The 18,626-nt window shown below is 46.0% G+C and overlaps 1 protein-coding gene across 1 annotated transcript; it reads right to left on the bottom strand.

Annotated features, from left to right (window-relative positions):
• Nucleotides 1-9,674: 9,674 nt before the first annotated feature.
• On the bottom strand, nt 9,675-17,767 carry LOC117673636 (uncharacterized). The gene is made up of 4 exons (XM_034431114.3): nt 17,485-17,767; nt 14,679-14,805; nt 12,270-12,339; nt 9,675-10,151 (listed from the first exon to the last, which is right to left on the bottom strand). The coding sequence occupies exons 1-4, from the start codon at nt 17,546-17,548 to the stop codon at nt 10,107-10,109; spliced, it is 306 nt and encodes a 101-aa protein (XP_034287005.2). The 5' UTR covers nt 17,549-17,767; the 3' UTR covers nt 9,675-10,106.
• Between the last annotated feature and the right edge of the window lie 859 nt (nt 17,768-18,626).

Genomic DNA, 18,626 nt, shown 5'->3' with positions numbered 1-18,626 from the left:
CTGGAGAGAGAAGTGGTGTTTTTGTCGGGGTGAACAGCTTATTTATTGCCTAGATTCTCCTCCTCCCCTGTTATGCGTCAGGGAATCCCCATCCTACTCACTTTCACTTCCCATGTATTTACATTTTCAAAGAAACCATTCTCTAAGGTCACAACACCCACGATCGTGGACTGCAGGTTCCCTTTTCCAAAAACTGTGCTTTGTTTTTTAATTTGATATTTTTCCTCATGAGTAGACATGTCTGTGGAACCACTAAGCAATCATCTTGACAGGTCAGCACCTTTCATAGTAATTTAAGTTGCTGATGATCCAATGTTTGAGATTTTGGCATTCAAGCCGGGATGTGGTTTTTGATTTGACTGTTTGAACCCCGTGGCCTGTGGTTTATTCTTTCACCTTTTTATGAGTGAAGAGCCAGGGCGACGCAGTGGTTAGAAAGCAGTATTGCAGGCTAACTCTGCTGACCGCCAGCAGTTTGATCCTGGCTCAAGGTTGACTCAGCCTTCCATCCTTCCAGGGTCGGTAAAATGAGGACCCAGGATTGTTTGGGGGCAATATGCTGACTCTGTAAACTGCTTAGAGAGGGCTGTAAAGCACTGTGGAGCAGTATATAAATCTAAGTGCTATTGGGAGGGAGGGAGGGAGGGAGGGAGGGAAGGAAGGAAGGAAGGAAGGAAGGAAGGAAGGAAGGAAGGAAGGAAGGAAGGAAGGAAGGAAGGAAGAAAGGAAGGGAAATAAGAAGAAAGGAATGGAAATGAGAGGTAAGGAAGGAAGCCATAGTGGCACAGTGATTAGATTGCAGTATCACAGACTGATTCTGCCGACCGCCAGCAGTTTGATCCTGGCTCAAGGTTGACTCAGCCTTCCATCCTTCCAAGGTCGGTAAAATGAGGACCCAGGATTGTTTGGAGGCAATATGCTGACTCTGTAAACTGCTTAGAGAGGGCTGTAAAGCACTGTGGAGCAGTATATAAATCTAAGCGCTATTGGGAGGGAGGGAGGGAGGGAGGGAAGGAAGGAAGGAAGGAAGGAAGGAAGGAAGGAAGGAAGGAAGGAAGGAAGGAAGGAAGGGAAATAAGAAGAAAGGAATGGAAATGAGAAGTAAGGAAGGAAGCCATAGTGGCACAGTGATTAGATTGCAGTATCACAGACTGATTCTGCCAACTGCCAGCAGTTTGATCCTGACCAGCTCAAGGTTGACTCAGCCTTCCATAATGCTGTAAAAGCACTATGAAGCAGTATATAGTCTAAGTGCTATTGTTATTATTCTAGTCGCTGTTTTTCAAGTAAATCTTAAAGTTGCCACGTTTGAAAAACACTGCTCTCATTGTCAATGTTTGTGCCGGTTTTAAGCTATGATAAAGTAAAGAAATATTATTGATACTAAATAATAAAAGAAAAAGAATTAGTTTTTATAATTTTCTGGGTTTTTTTTTTTCATTTACTTAAAAAAATACAGGTAATCCTTCGTTTACAAGCATCCATTTATTCTGCCTTGTAGGTAGCTGGTCCCACTGCTGTCGCTCCTGCCTCTTCTCTGCCCTGCGTGCTCTCAGATCGGCTGGAGGAGGCTGTTTTCCCTCATCCATCTTGACAGAGCTGTCCTGCTGCAGCTGTGCCTCAACTGCCCCGTGTTCAACCGCCTGTTTATCTGGCCACTCCCCCTGGGACCGCTCCAGTGAGGTGGCCGTTGGTGCAGTCCTGTTACAGGCTGAGCTTGCCGGAGATCGGCGAGGAGTGATGCCACGGCTGATAGGAGATCCAGCTGCCGCTCCTTGGGCACCATCTGTGGAGGTCGCGCAGTGCTTCCAGAGACCTCGGACGTTCACCGAATGGTGGCTATAGGCAGTGGTGGGATTCAGCCAGTTCGCACCACTTCGGGAGAACCGGTTGTTAACTTTCTGAGCAGTTTGGCAAAGTGGTTGTTGGAAGAGATCATTAGGGCAGAGAACCGGTTGTTAAATTACTTGAATCCCACCACTGGCTATAGGGAGGGGGCATGTCCAGCCAGCCGAAGGGCATGGAGCCTTGCTGATAAAGCACGCTGGGAGGTGGATGCTCCCAGTTCTGACTTTGCAACAGACTCATTCAACTCGCACTCATTGAGTACTGAGGCTCCAGCCTAATTAAAGTTTTTTTGTTGCGTCACAGTTCCTGAGCGTTCCTGATTCAGTTCTACCCAGGTCTGGCCTCAGATCTTTGAGATTGTGCTTCCTCCCGGCTTGGAGTTACCTTGAGACATGTCACATTCCCCCCCCCCATGTCCCTGGGACCAGTTTATCCTCCTCCCAGCTTCCTCCTCCCACTGCAATCTTGTCTCCCCTGGTCCTTCTCTTCACAGCCTCTCACCGACCAGTACGCTCCCATAGAGAGGGGCTCCTCCGGGTGCCGTCAGCCAAGCAGTGTCAACTGGCGGCCCCCAGGGGGAGGGCCTTCTCTGTGGGGGCACCCACTATCTGGAATGAGCTCCCCCCGGAGATACGGAGGATCCCGGATCTGCGCACTTTCCGCCGTGCTCTTAAGACCCTCCTATTCCAGCAAGCCGGCCTGGCCTAATTTTCTCCCCTTTCTTTTAAATTTTTAAATTGGAATTTTAATTTGTTTTAAATTATTGGGATTTTTAATTGTCTTGGGCTAAATTATTTAATTTAGTTTTAATTATGTTTCTAACTTTTGTATTTATGTATTTTATTTTGTGCCTGTTCACCGCCCTGAGTCCTTCGGGAGTAGGGCGGTATATAAATTTAATAAAACAAACGTAAACAAAACACTAGACTGGCCATGCCCAGTTCCTGTGACCGTTCTTCATATGTTTTAGTCTCCAGTCTCCTAGTCCTCTTTGTTGCTCTTCTCTGCACTTTTTCTAGAGTCCCAACATCTATTTTGTAGTATGGTGACCAGAATTAGTTGCAGAATTCCAGTTGTGGTCTTACTAGGGCTTTATAAAGTCTTTTTATACATGCTGCAGAGTATTAATCACCACACTTAATTGTTCTCACTGTCAGGAAATTTCTCCTTCTTTCTAGATTGGTTCTCTGCTTGTTTAATTTCTATCTGTTGCTTCTTGTCCTGCCTTTAGATGCTTTGGAGAATAGGTTGACCCCCTCTTCTCTGTGGCAGCCCCTAACGTGTTTTCCCAAAAATAAGACCTCCCCAGATAATATGCCAAATTGGGCTTTTGAGCGCATGTGCTAAAATAAGCCCCCCGAAAATAAGCCCTCCCTGAAAATATTTAAACACACGCACAGCTGGTCCCTGCCATTTCCTCTGGTTAGGGTTAGGGAGACAGAGCTGGAAATCAGTTAAGACGGCAAGAGCAGCCCCATCTTGCTCCATGCACACCAAAATAATAAGACTTCCCTGAAAATAAGGCAGAGTGCTTATTTCAGGATTCAAAAAAATATAAGACAGGGTCTTATTTTCGGGGAAACATGGTAGATATTGGAACACTGCTACTATATCATCTCACTCATAGTTCTTCTTTTCACCAGACAAGACATATCCAGTTCCTGAAACCAGTCCTGATATGTTTTAGCCTCCAACACCCTAATCATCTTAATTATCACCTCTGCACTCTTTCCAGAGTCTCAATATCTTTTTTATATCTAATAGTTCTAACAGTTCCCTCTTAATTTGCATTTAGGAGAAAAGCTAATTAACTAATTCTGGCCGTTTTAGTTCTTTAAAAAAATTATCAGACAATCAACATGGCCTGCATTATCTTTTCGCTCTCTTTGCTGATGACTCACCACAATCTCGAAACTGAAAACCACATCTAGCTTTCAGGAGAAAGCTCTGTTTTCAAGGAAAAGGAAGGATCTGACTACCAAACACATTAAGGGGAAGTCCAAAATATTAATTAAGGCAGTCAGTGGATTCTGGTTGTTATTTCTTGTAAAAACCCAGGAATATTTTGAAGAGAATTCAGTTCACTTGGTATCAGGGTTCCAAGTAATAATCCCATATCAAGCAAAACTCTGAGGCAGTTGAAGTCCTCAAGGAAGAGCTTTATTGGAAATATCATATTGGCACAGATCTGGTGAAAACCGACTCTGAAGGTTCCCGCTGTTTTCACCTAATTAAAAGTAAAAGTTTGTCCCTTCCCCCCAAGACCCTCAGTCACATGGTCCAATCAGCCTACAGTCCAGTTGCTAGATGACCTCAGTCTCCTCCTTCTGAACACCTGCAGGAATGTCCTTGGTTCCCAAGGGAAAGCATTTTGTTTTGGCTACAGCATCCCAGCTACCGTATTTTCCCAGAAAATAAGACCTACTCAGAAAGTAAGTCCTAGCTTGATTTTTGCATGTACGCACAATATTTATTTATTTATTTACTTATTTATTTATTTATTTTCCAATTTATATACCGCCCTTCTCTCTGAGGACTCAGGGCGGTGTACAGCCAAATAAAAACATAAATTACAAACATTAAAATAGTATTAAAAGAATATATATAAATTTGGCCTCGTAATTTAAGAACAATAAAAAACCCATTTAAAACATTTAAAAAATTAAGAAAAAAGTTAAGCCAGCCAGGCTTGCTGAAAAAAAAAAAGGTTTTAAGGGCACGCGGAAGGCACCGAGGTCTTGGATTCTCCTTATCTCTGGGGGCAGTTGGTTCCAGAGGGTGGGTGCCCCCACAGAGAAGGCCCTCCCCCTGGGGGTCACCAGCCTACATTGTTTGGCTGATGGCACCCCAAGGAGGCCCTCTCTGTGGGAGCGCAAAGGTCGATGGGAGGCCGTCGGTAGCAGCAGGCGCTCTCGAAGATATCTAGGTCCTATGCCATGGAGCGCTTTAAAGGTGATAACCAAAACCTTGAAATGCACCCGGAAGACCACTGGGAGCCAGTGCACTCACGCAGGAGAGGTGTTGTATGGGAGCGCCATGCAGCTCCCGTAACTACCCGCACAGCCGCATTCTGGACCAGTTGGAGCCTCTGGATGCCCCTCAAGGGGAGCCCCATGTAGAGAGTGTTGCAGTAGTCCAGGCGAGGGCATGAGTGACTGTGTGCAGGGCATCCCGATCAAGAACAAGGACAGCTGCGTATCCAGAAGGACACCCAGATTGCAGGCCCTCTCCGAGGGGGCCAAATACTCGCCCCCGATAGTCAGAGATGGAGTCATCTGACTATATTGGGATGCTGGGAACCACAGCCACTCAGTCTTGAAAGGATTGAGTTTGAGCCGGTTTCTCCCCATTCAGATCCGCACAACCTCCAGGCATCGGGACATTACTTCAAGGGCATCGTTGGGGTGGCCAGGGGTGGAGATGTACAGCTGAGTGTCGACAGCGTACTGGTGGTACTTCACCCCAAAACCACGGATGATCTTGCCCAGTGGTTTCACATAAATGTTGAACAAAAGGGGCGAGAGAACCGACCCCTGAGGCACTCCACATATGAGAGGCCTCGAGGTCGACCTCTGCCCCCCTGCCAACATGAACTGCGACCAGTCAGAGAGAAAGGAGGAGAACCACCGTAACACAGTGCCCCCCATCCCCAACTCTTCCAATCGGTGCAGCATGATACTATGGTCGATGGTATCAAAAGCCGCTGAGAGGTCTAACAGGGCCAGAACAGAGGAGCAACCTCTGTCCCGAGCCCTCCAGAGATCATCTACCAATGCGACCAATGCTGTTTCCGTGCTGTGCCCGGGCCTGAAACCCGACTGGAACAGATCTAGATAAGACGTTTCCTCCAGGTACTGCGGAAACTGTCGTGCGACCACACTCTCAACAACCTTTGCCACAAAGCGAAGGTTGGAGACAGAACAATAGTTGGCTAATACTGCCGGATCCAGGGAAGGCTTCTTGAGGAGAGGCCTCATCACCGCCTCTTTCAAGGCTGTGGGGAAGTAACCCTCACTCAGCGAAGCGTTAATAATTCCCTGGAGCCAGCCTCGTGTAACCTCCTGGGAAGCCAGTACTAACCAGGAGAGACACGGGTCCAGTAAACATGTGGCCACACTAAGTCTCCCCAGAATCCTGTCCACGTCATCAGGGGTGACAGAGTCAAACTCTTCCCAGATAACATTCTCAAGACTATTCCTCGCCATCCTGCCCGAATCTACCCAGTCAGAGTCCAACTCCCCCTGGATCTGAGCGATTTTGTCATACAGATATTGTCCGAAATCCTCCGCCTCCCTTCCAGGGGGTCCTGCCGCACTCCTGGGTGAAGCAGGAAGCGGGTCACCCTAAACAGGGCAGCTGGACGATTCTCTAATGATGCAATAAGAACAGAAAAGTGGTTAAACTTTGCCGCTTTTATCGCCACTAGGTAGGTCTTAATATGCGACCTTACCAGTGTTCGGTCAGATTCAGCGAGACTGGCCCTCCAACACGCTCTCCAGGCGTCTTTCCAGCGCTTCATCTCCCTCAACTCCTCGGTAAACCAAGGAGCTGCAAGGGATCGGCACCAGGTCAGAGGCCGCAAAGGCATGACTCGATCCAAGGCTGGGGTCCTCGGCCGAGTCGTGTGCCAGATCCTCGGGAAATGGCCTAAGCTCCATCTGGAACCTATCAGGATCCATCAGGTGCCTGGGGCAGGCCCATCTTATTGGCTCCACCTCCCTGCGGCGGGGTGTAGCGGTTCGAAGGTCCAGGCGGAGGAGCGAGTGATCTGACCATGACAAGGGTTCCATGTCTATATCCCCTATAACAAGATCACTCGACCACTGGCCAGAGACAAAAATCAAGTCCAGAGTGTGTCCCCCCCCCGTGAGTGGGGCCATGAACTAACTGGGTCAGGTCCATGGCCGTCATGGAAGCCATGAACTCCCGAGCCATCCCAGACGTTTCACCAATGGACAGCAAGTTGAAATCACCCATGACCATAAGCCTGGGTGTATCAACTGCCACCGTGGCTATCACGTCGAGTAGCTCAGGCAGGGCCGCTGCCACGCAGCAGGGAGCCAGGTACATAAGCAGCAAGCCCATCTGAACCCCATGACCCCATCTCACAAAGAGGGACTCACATCTGGCAATCTGAGGCACAGTGGTCTCCCTCGGACCGAGACCTTCTTTAATAATAACCACCACCCTCCTGCCCCTCCCCTGGGCTCTCGGCTGATGGAATGCTCTGAAACGTGGTGGGCACATCTCGACCAGAGGGACCCCTCCCTCTGGTCCCAACCAGGTCTCCGTGATACCTGCCAGATCCGCTCCCCCCTCCTGAATAAGATTGTGAATGAGGGGGGCCTTATTTACCACAGACCTGGCGTTGCACAGCATCAGCTGCAGGCCCAGGTCCTGAGTATCTGAGCCACCTAGTATCTGACAGGAGCCTTGGGGACTGGGGCGCACAATTGCTCTCAAACAGCGAGTGCGCGCCCCCAGCACATGGTATGGTCCCCTGCTCCCGCCATATCTGCCCCTCCCAACCACCGTGCTGATGGTACATCCCTCGTTAGGAAAGCCCTCCGCCCCCTCCTCATTCCCTCATCCTGTACCCTCCAAACCGTTATCCCGTGCCGGGCTCGGCTCTGACCTTGGTGGATTACCCCCCCCCATCCCCTTTGGTCGTTCTCCCAGTTCCCCTTAAAAAATTATTAAAAACCCTAATTAAAAGACCCCTTAATCCCCGCTTTGAAACATGCCACCTCTCGGGGCTCCAAAGCCCATCCTTAAGGTAGGCCTTTGATAACGTGGAAAGCCATCGCCGCGAGATGGGGGCATCTTGCAGCGCAAGCAGGTCTGCCGAGGTATAGGCCATACATAGATGAGAGGTAAAAAGTCTGGTCAGGAGTTTGATACATAGTCTAAAGGTGCTGGAGCAAGATGGATCTCAGTGCCGGTAAGCTGGACTCCACTGCCCTCTCACGGCAGTGGGAGGAGTCCCGTGTGTCATTTCGCCAAAATCGGAGGTAAGGATCCAAGCCAGATGGAAATGGCTCAGGAAAGTCAGATGGTCTATTCCTCCGTTGGTGAAAGGCAACAGCTCCCTCAGCTCCCGCATGACAATTGCCCAGACTCCCTCCAGCTGGGGGCTCAGATGAGAAAGGGAGCCGAACCATAGAGGCACGATGATATTAAACCCGAGGGAGAGAAGATATTCAAAAGGGAGGGGTAACATACAGCTGGACACAATCTAGAGGCGGGAAGCCGGAGTCCAGGCCACAGACACGGGGTGGGGGGGGAGACCAACCGAGGTGACCAGATGACCAGTTTTTGGCTGCACTCCAGCCTCTCCAACCCCCAGAACTTCATAAATTCCCCCACTCGTATCTCCCGCCTCCAGACTCCAGCCCCCAGGTCAGATGGTCTATTCCTGGTATAGATGGTAAGGCTGGAAACAAGCTGGCCATATCTCCCCCCCCTACTTTGCTGTTAAGCACCAGGCCGCTGGTGCCCTCTCCCCAATATAAGCCCTCTCCCCAAAATAAGCCCTAATTAAGTCCCTGACCACTCCAAGATGTATGAGTAAAAATTAAGCTAGGGTTGGGATGGAGGGGGGGAGCTGCCCTATTACTTATCTTCGGACAGTTGCAGCCAGGTGCCGCACATCTCAGTCCATTTCTTCTGCAGCCAGCAAGGTTTTCCTGAAGGCCTCTGTAGCCGATAACAAAGCTCTGGATTGATCCTAAGCTCTCTTTGGCTGCAACCAGTGGTGGGATTCAAATAATTTAACAACCGGTTCTCTGCCCTAATGATTTCTTCCAACAACCAGTTCACCAAACTGCTCAGAAAGTTAACCACCGGTTCTCCCAAAGTGGTGCGAACTGGCTGAATCCCACCACTGGCTGCAACTATCCAAAGGTGGAGAAGTTCTTGAAGGCCTCTGACAGCGAAAAGGAGGCCAGGGGTGATGTATGCAAGTGATGTAGGTCAGTGGACAACATACCCCCTGAAAATAAGACCTGGTGCCTTTTTTGCTTGCAAAAATAAAATAAAATAAGACAGGGTCTTCTTTTCGGGGAAACACGGTATCTCTATTCCCCCCTTCCTATCCCTCTGTTCCAGTATGTGTCAGCACTGAAGCGGAAAAATAAAAATGCCCTCAATTCAGCAAACTCTGGGGTTGACACTTAGTAGTGCACTACAGAAGATCCTCAACTAACAACCAGTCCCTTTAGTGACGGTTCAAAGTTACAACGCCACTGAAAAAAAGTGACCTTGGATCATTTTTCAAACTTCCCTCAGAAGGCAGAGATCACAAAAGAGGATAATGATTATTTATTATTATTTTCTTTAATTCGTTTCATTTTGAAATGAAACAAAACAGGACTGCAGAATGACAGCTAATTTAATCAAGCACAGATCACAGCTCCCAGTATCTTTTTTCCCCCCTTTAGCATGAGCCAAAACATTAGCACTCTTCTATCTTGTATTCTTTGGCTCAAGTACAAATAACTGTTTTGTCTTTTATTTTTTATACGTTTATTTTTCTGAGCCTGCAACTCTTAAACCCACTCCGTGCCAAATCCAGCTTCAAAAGAGAAACATTTCTTGAGCTAGCTTCAGAGAAAGAAAGGAAGGTCCATGCTCCATTTCCTAATTTTTGATCATTCCTTTAGCCAAAGGCATAAAGGTTAAAAAAAGTCAAGATGGCAGCTTTGATCACTTTGTGGCTGCCATCTTGATTTTTTTTTAACCCTCTTGCAAATGCCTCAGTTGTCAGATAATGAAATTTTCCAACAAAAAATATAATGCAAGTGAAATACAAACACACACATTTAAAATCGTGTCAGATTTGTGCCTGAGGCTTTATATTGGTTGAAAAATACAAAAATACAAAAATACATTGAACAAAATCAGATACAGATATGGATGCTAGGGCAAAGCTTTATTTTTGTGTCAGATGTGTTGGTTGCGTAAATCAGCCAGTTTGGTAAATTTATCGTTTGAGCACGTGACAATCAAAGGAATTTGGGTTTATTCAGCAATCAGGTTAAAATGTATTTTGAGGACGTACTGTGTCCTCAAGGCCAGACAGAGAATAGTAGAATGACATTTATTGAAATATTGAAGAAAATTTATCGTTTTGAGTGTGTGGGAATGCAGGATTTGGGTTTATTCAGTAATCAGGTTCATGGATTATGGATTATGAATCTTCAGAAGTTGGTTATGTATCTAAAGGAAGAGAAGTACTTGTGAAGCAGCTCCTCCAAAACTTAGTTTGAACTTCCTTTTCTGACATTGTTTCTGTACATAATTGCCTGTAAAGAAAGCAGAGGAAGTTGATTAGTTTTCTCAACCTACAAAAAGTTGCATTGAAATTTAATGGCCCTCTTCTGATTGTTCAGCTCCATGTTCTGACTGAGAGCTTGATGAAAGCTTAAGAATCATAAAACGAATAACAGAGAAACAGAATAGCAGAGTTGGAACGGACTTGGAGGTCTTCTAGTCCAAGCAGGAGATACTATACCATTCCAGACAAATGGTTGACCAATTTCTTCTTAAAAATCTCCAGTGCTGGAGCCTCTACAACTTCAGGAGGTAATCTGTCAGGAAATTTTTACTTAATTCTAGGTTTGGAGAATGGCTTCATACACACACACAACCTTCTTTGTGGCAGCCCCTTAAATATTGGGAGACTGCTATCCTATCACCCCAGTCCTTCTTGCCATTAAACTAGATCAGTGGTGGGTTTCAAAAATTTTTAATACCGGTTCTGTGGGTGTGGCTTGGTGGTCATGTCATGGCTTGGTGGGCGTGGCAGGGGAAGGATACTGCAAAATGCCCAAGATGCCCTACGCACAGTTACTTATGCGCTGGTCACCTCCCGTCTTGACTACTGCAACGCTCTCTACCTATGGCTGCCCTTGAAAACCACTCGAAGGCTTCAACTGGTCCAGAATGCGGCTGCGCGGGTTGTGATGGGAGTGTCCCGACACTCCCATGTTACACCCCTCCTGCGCGACCTGCATTGGCTACCGGTTGCCCTTCGGGTGAGGTTCAAGGTGCTGGTTATCACCTATAAAGCCCTTCATGGCCTAGACCCGGGATATTTGTCGGACTCCCTGCAGCCAGCAACAATCTCCAATCGCCCGGTGCGTTCCCACAGACAGGGCCTCCTCAGGGTGCCGTCGGCCAGACAATGTCAGCTGGTGACCCCCAGGGGGAGAGCTTTCTCTGTGGGCGCACCCACCCTTTGGAACCAACTTCTTTTGGAGCTCCGGATGGCCCCTGGCCTTCGCTCGTTCTGCCGTGATTTGAAGACCTGGCTGTTTCGCAGCCTGGACTGATGGTGGGGGGGTTCTTAATAGATTTTAAATTGATTTTAAATTGTTTTAATTTGGACTTTTAATTTTATATTGTTTTAATGTGCAATTGTGCATTTTATTGTTGTGAGCCGCCCTGAGTCCATTGGAAATAGGGCGGCATATAAATCGCATTAAACTAAACTAAACTAAACTAAAATCCCCTTTCCCTCCCCATTCCAGGGAAAGGTTATTGCAAAATCCCCATTTCCTCCCAATCAGCTGGGACGTGGGAGGCAGAGAATAGATGGGGGCGGGGCCAGTCAGAATTTTTAGTACTGGTTCTCTGAACAACTCAAAATTTCCACTACCGGTTCTCCAGAACTGGTCAGAACCTGCTGAAACCCACCTCTGAACTAGACATACCCAACTCCTGCAACTGTTCTTCATATGTTGATAGCCAAATGATGAAGAATATATAATAAGGGAATCCTTCGAACAAGGAACATTCCCTTTAAATTGTAGCGAAAGCAACAGCAAAAATGATAGTTTCTATAGGAAAGGAATCCCATTGCTAAGAAAAGGTCTCAAGGGATGTTTTAAACACCAAGTGAGCCAGGAATTAATGCAGCTATGTAGAATAACGAGCCACCTGGAGTCAGAACTGATTAAATTATCCTCTGGACTGTCTAAGCTTCCCCTCTCTTTGCTGGCTTCCTTGCAAAAGTGGCAAACAAGTCACAGGTACATAGCAGGAAATGTCTGGCAATGAGCTAGGATTCGGATCTTTCGAGGACCTGCTATGAGTAATTTTGTGCTAAAGATGAGAGATGTGATCAATGCTAACCTTGTGAAAGAAATCACAGAGGCTGATATGCAGTAAATAATAAAGTCAGTTTAAATATATATACAGTACATTGTGTTGTTTAAGTATTCCCTTTATTTTTTTTGAGTGGTGTATTATAGATATATAAATACCTGAGCCAACTTTTACTTAGGATGTTTGATTCCCAAGCTTGAGGCTGTCTATTTGTGCAGGAATAAAGAAAGATGGGGGAAAAAAAGATTTCTTTCCATGTTCCAGCTTGATTTATTGGTTCTCGGACACAGCTAAAGCTCACAATCACTGCTTACCTGATGAATTCTCCTGCCTTGGTCCTCATTAAGGTTCAGACAGCGTTTTTGGCCATTTCTAAAGATCACTCTGCATATATGCAAAGAGAAACAAATTAGTAACCAAAGGGTTGTTTGATGTTATTAACATTCAACATTAACTGACTGTCCGTGCAACTGTGGTGAAGCCGATCCATCTGCCCTCCCAACTCTCCAGATTGTCAGCTGCAAACGCAACATAGCCACACCAGTTGGCCTCAAACAAGGTTACAAGGAAGACCTAAGAAGGCGTAATTGGGGAAACCATACGCAAGATTTCCATGTGCCTCTGGAGGGGAAACTGGATTTTTTTTAAAAAAAATATATACATCTGGCTACTAGGACAGGCAAGGGAGTTAAGATCATTTTGTTCTGATCCCGATTTCAGGATATGATCAACGAGAATCTGAAAAATCCTAGGAAATCCAGACAGGAGTCCTTGGAAGAGTTTTTTTCCAACTAAGATATAGTTGTATGTTTCACACCATGGATTTGCAACTAAACATTTGGTTGACTTTTTAAAAATAATTATTTTTTATTATTTCTGAGGGTTGCTTTTGTTTCTGCCAGCTCAGAGATTAATTATTTTGTGGTCTGCTCAGACCCTTAAGGTTTACAGTGTATTATATAAATTGAGCAAAAGAAATAATTTGTCTGTAGTCCAACCAAAGTACCTTGCTTTTCTCAACCTGGTGGCAGAGGTGAAATCCAATTTTTTTTACTACCAGTTGTGTGGACGTGGTATGGCAGGTGTGGCATGGTGTGGTGGGCGTGGTTTGGTGAGCGTGGCATGGCATTGTGGCCGTGGCTTGGTGGCTGTGGCAGGGGAAGGATACTGCAAAATCTCCATTCCCACCCCACTCCGGGGCCAGCCAGAGGTGGTATTTGCCAGTTCTCTGAACTACTCAAAATTTCCGCTACCGGTTCTCCAGGACCTGTCAGAACCTGCTGGATTTCACCCCTGGCATGTTGCCCTTGACATCATGTGAACAACGGATTAAAAATAGCCACACAGGCTGAACTAAGACACAATGTGCCTGCTTTTCTAGTAGGCATCCTTTCCCCTGTTTTTATGAGCAGGATGGGATGGGCATGAAGAGTGGCGGTAATAGGGGAAAGTCAACCTAAAGATTCAATGGAAAACAGGACTATCTGACCAATTACGCAGAGTCCCCGACTTGCAACCATTCGTTTAGTGACTGTTCGCAGTTAACAGCAGTGCTGGGGGGAAAAAGGGACTCATGACTGTTTTTCACACTCATTGCAGCAACTCCATGCTCACGTGATCAAAATTCGGACTTATGACGGTTGCAACATCCCAGAGTCATGGGATCCGCTTTTGCGACCTTCTGACAAGCAAAGTCAATGGGGGAGTCAGATTCAGGGGTGGGCTGCTGGGGGTCTGCAAGGGTTCGGGAGAACCTCTAGCTAAGATTCTGTGCAGTTTGGAGAACCCCCAAATCCCACTCCTGGCTGGCCCTGCTCTGTCACTGCGTTTTTGTATTTACCAGCAGAGCTCATTATTTCTGGACTGTCAGACTTTCCGTAGCTTGCCAAAATTCTTATCAGTAAGCTAACTACGTATATCCGCATTCCTTTCTTTCTACTTCACACTTTTCTTTGTTCTCTTGCCAGAGAAGTCCGGCTGCTGAGAAGTAGCCGGTAGGAACTTTACCAAAATGTAAAAATTTAATTATTTTAGATTAGTAAGATGTTTTATTTTCTTCTTTACAATAAATATGAGTTTAATTAGAAGATGCATTCCGATTTTATTTTTTAAAAGTATACACTAGGAAAATGCCACGATCCAAGCAATTACCCCAGGAAGGTGACAGGGCTAATTGCCTCTGACATGCTCACCCCTCCCCTCCCCTCCCAGGAGTCCCCACGCAGCCCGTTTTGGATGCAGGTAAGTGCAGGATGTGCACAAAGGCTCAGGGAGGGTGAAAAACAAGCCTATCGGAAGTTTGGTAGGGCCTCCAGAGCCTGGGGAGGCTGTTTTTGCCCTCCCAGAGATTCGAGGAAAACCTCCGGAGCCCAGGGAGGGCAAAAACTTCATCCCGTCCACCCCGCCATAGTGCAGGAGGCCAACTATGCCACACCCACCACGGCCACGCCCACCTAGCAACCGGGTAAAGAACCCCTTGCTAAAATTTTTGAAGCCCACCGCTGGTCAGGTACGCTGAACATCGGCGTCACTAACTGAACAACTGCAGGGATTCCCTTAGCAACTGCGGCAAGAGAGGTCGCAAAAGGGGGCAAAAGTCCAGAACTGCCTCAATGAGCAATGGAAATTTCGGGTTCAATTGTGGTCGTAAGCTGAGGACTACTTGTAGAGCAATTCAATAGTTTCGACACGACAAGGCAGCAGGACGCCGCTCAACTACTTACATCAGCTCATCTTGACTGCAGGTGCTGCCTCGCATATAGAATTCGATTTTAGCCACACGGTTCATAATCACAGAAGACATTCTACTTCCTTTGCATGAACAGCGGTTTTGGCTGGAGGTCTGAAGTCCTGCCAGGGATCATATAGAGAAGGTGAGTTCTGCTCTGACCCAGCCTTAGCAGAAGCAAGAAACAGATTTCTTGTCATTAAAAAACCCCTCTTTATTTACCTCTTGTGAATTAATGGCATTCACCCACCAAAAAATCCAGGCAATAGTCCTTCAAGCAATTAACTGCAGTTAACAGACCTTATCAGTTCCTTGCGATAATTGCAAGGCCGTGAGCTCCCAGCTGAAAGGCTGCAAATTAAGTTTTGGCAAGCAGTGTTTTGTGGCACAAAACACCATGAGCAAAATCTTCAGAAATACGAACAGTTGTCTCCTACGACAACCACTCCTCTTTCCTTCTATTTATTCCCCAGCCAGGGAGGGGCCATTCAGCATCCACATGTGCTTTGCTTCCTGAGTGGACTCCTTGTCCTCCATTGTTCACCTCTCCTAACTGCTCTGCGCATACATGCATTTAGAACAGGTCCCAGCTGTTCTTCTTCCTCACCCATATCAGCCTCCAAAGGTAGCTGCCTCTCCGGTGGCTGGGAAATGTCGGACGGCCCTGGCTCTATCTCTGCGTTGGACACAGAGCATCTATCACAGCCTTCCCCAGACTCCAGAACTGGCCCAAGTTCCTCCCCAACCTCCTCATCGTCTGAATCTGCCGCCAGCTCTGCTGGCAGCTGGCGGGCCACAACAAGTTCTTTGCCTACCCATCAGAATCATCTAAAGCGGTGTTTCTCAACCCAGCAACTTTAAGGTGAGTGGACTTCAGTTTCCCAGAATTCCCTTGCTGGGAATTCCTTCCTCAGTGTTTCTGCATTACACTCAGTAGTGGTATTCATTTACCTTCGCTACCGGTTCACAAATATGAGCACGTATGCCACCTCTGCGCATGCGCAGAGCATCCATGATGATGTCTGGGTGCGTGGGCTGAGCCTCCCGCTGCCACTACCAGTTTGCCCAAACCGGAAAGAATCGGTAGGATACTACCACTGATTACACTAAATTAAAATCAAGCTATATTATGACTTATTCAGCAACGTACAAGAAAAAAAATTTTTTTTCCTATCCCTCAGAAACTTATACTTTCTCTACTGATAATTGTCAAAGCCAGAAACGGACATTAAACAGGGCCGTGAGTAGAGGAAATACACTTTGCACAAAAGAGGAAGGAGCAAGAAGTAGAAGAACCAGGAAAAGGGTCTATTGGAGTACAGCCCACTCTTGAAAATCTGGGATGAACTTGGAAATGCCCCTCTTCTAAAATCAATTTGAAAAAACGAAAAGGAATCAGATCATTTAACCTTGCATGAGAATTATACAGGAAGCCTTGGTGGCACAGGAAACTAAAGTGCTGTTAAGTAGCACCAGCTGCCTACAATTACTGCAAGTTCAAATCTGACCAGGCTCAAGGTTGACTCAGCCTTCCACCCTTTTGAGGTAGGTAAAATGAGGACCCAGATTGTGGGGGCAATAAGCTGACTTTGTATAAAAAAGAACACCGCTTGGGGCGGTCGAAAGCCCTACTAAGCAGGTATATACAAAAGTATGAAGGCTATTGCTTAACGCATTGTAAGCCACCCTGAGTCTCCGGAGAAGGGCGGCATATAAATCGAACCACTAAATAAACAAACAAATAAAGCTAGAAAAACAAGGATGGGAAGGAAGCTTGATTTGGTCATCTTTGTGCTGCATCTCCTTTCTTAGTTGTGGTATCTTGGCCAACACCTAATTTACTGGCTAAATTCACCCCTGCTATTTTTCCCCACCAACTAACTTTCATGAACTTTTTTTTTTTTTTTACAAAATACCTGAAAGAAACACAGGAATCTGTCCTAAAAGGGGAACCTTGAGATTAAGAACCTGTCAAAATAGAGGCGATAGATAAATTGCATGCATGGTTTCAATTATAAATGCATTCCCATAATGGGCTTAACAGCTGTGTTCCCTTGACCCTAAACTCTTCCCATGTTACTTCCCTGATCCAGTTTCTTTCAACTCTGTCTTCTCCTCTTCAAAGTCAGAAACAGACATCCCAGAGGATTAAGAATAGAGAAGGAGACTCCGAATAACTGAATAACAGAGTTGGAAGTCTTCTAGTCCAATGTCCTCCTCAAGCAGGAGACTCTATGCTATTCCGGACAAAGGGTTGTCCAATCTCTTCTTGAAAGCCTCCAGTGATGGAGAACCCACAACTTCTGAAGATAAACCACTGCTTAACTGTTCTCACTGTCAGGAAATTTCTCCTTAATTCTAGGATGGCTGTTTCCTTGATTAGTTTCCACCCATTGAGGTGCTTTGGAAAATAGGTTGATCCCCACTTCTTTGTGGCAGCCCCTCAAACAGTGCTATCATGACACTCGAGTCCTTTTTATTAAACTAGACATACCCGATTCCTGCAACTGTTCTTCCTATGTTTTATCTTGATGATAGCTTAAAGGACATAAAACAATGAAGAATGTAAAATAAGAGAATCCTTCAAACAGGGAAAGTCCCCTTTAAATCCTAGAGAAAGCAATAGCAAAAGTGATATTTCTTCTGATTTCTAGGTTTCCAAAATTGCGCAAAGAAATTGCACGAAGGATGAAGGAGTGAGAAGCAGAAAAAACAGGAAAGGGGTTAGGAACATCTCGATGTGATCTTAGAAATGCCTCCCTTCTAGAACCAAAAAAGAGAACAAGATCGTTTTATTTTACCTTCCATGAGAGCCACCCAGCAAGCCAGAAGAACAAGGACGGTGAGGAAAGTCTGTTTGAGCATCTCTGCGCTGAGTCCGGTTTCCCGCTTGTGATCCGGAGAGAGAAGTGGTGTTCTTGTCGGGGCGAACAGCTTATTTATTTGTGTAGGTTCGCCCACTGTTATGCCTTAGGGAATCCCCATCCTATTCACTTTCACTTCCCATGTATTTACATTTTCAAAGAAATCATTCTCTTGGTCCCAAGTATTTTATCTTTCCCAACTATTGATACTTTTCCTTGATGTGTGTTGGCATGTCTGTGGAATCCGTAGGCATTCGTCTTGACAGATCAGCACCTTTCATAGTCAGTAAGTACTAGAGGTAAGTAAGTAAGTACCAGAGTACTGGAAAAGAGCTGATGTGGTTCCCATCTTCAAAAAAGGAAAAAAAAACAGACCCAGGAAACTACAGACCAATCAGCCTAGCATCAATACCTGGGAAGATACTGGAAAAGGTAATAAAAAACAGATCTGCCAACAGCTAGAAACGAGTAAAGTAATAAAGTTAACAAACCCGTGAGCACGGGTTTGTTAAAAACAGTTCATGCCAAACCAATCTTATTTCATTCTTCAACACAGTGACTAAATTAGTATACCAGAGAAATACTGTGGACATAATATACTTAGACTTCAGCAAGGCATTCGACAAAGTAGACCACAACCTAATTCTTCATAAGCTAGGAAAAAGTGGGATAGATAGCTTCACCACCAGATGGATTCGCAACTGGCTGACAAACCATACTCAACGAGTAGTCCTTAATGAGTCTACGTCTACGTGGAGAGAAGTAAGCAGTGGGGTACCACAAGGTTCTGTCTTAGACTCAGTACTCTTCAATATCTTCATAAACGACTTAGATGAGGAAATAGAAGGAGAATTTACCAAATTTGCAGATGATACTAAGCTGGCAGGAATAGCCAACACCCTAGAAGATAGGCTCAAGATCCAGATGGATCTTGACAGACTTGAACACTGGGCCCGATCTAACAAAATGAAATTCAGTGTAGAGAAAAGTAAAGTCCTACACTTAGGTAAGAAAAACCAAAAGCACACATATAAACTGGGTGAAACCAGGCTTAATAGCAGTGACTGTGAGAGGGATCT

The sequence above is a fragment of the Pantherophis guttatus genome, chromosome 8 (genome assembly GCF_059756535.1).
Source record: "Pantherophis guttatus breed Tessera chromosome 8, ASM5975653v1, whole genome shotgun sequence".
Lineage (NCBI taxonomy): Eukaryota > Metazoa > Chordata > Lepidosauria > Squamata > Colubridae > Pantherophis > Pantherophis guttatus.
This window is presented reverse-complemented; position numbering and strand designations above follow the sequence as displayed.

Excerpts from the sequence above, each read along its gene's own strand:
- LOC117673636 (XM_034431114.3), bottom strand. The coding sequence starts at position 17,548 with ATGCTCAAACAGACTTTCCTCACCGTCCTTGTTCTTCTGGCTTGCTGG. Across the intron at positions 14,806-17,484 it reads CTGGGTGGCTCTCATGGAAG|GACTTCAGACCTCCAGCCAA; the intron begins GTAAAATAAAAC and ends GATCCCTGGCAG. Across the intron at positions 12,340-14,678 it reads TGCAGTCAAGATGAGCTGAT|AGTGATCTTTAGAAATGGCC; the intron begins GTAAGTAGTTGA and ends GCATATATGCAG.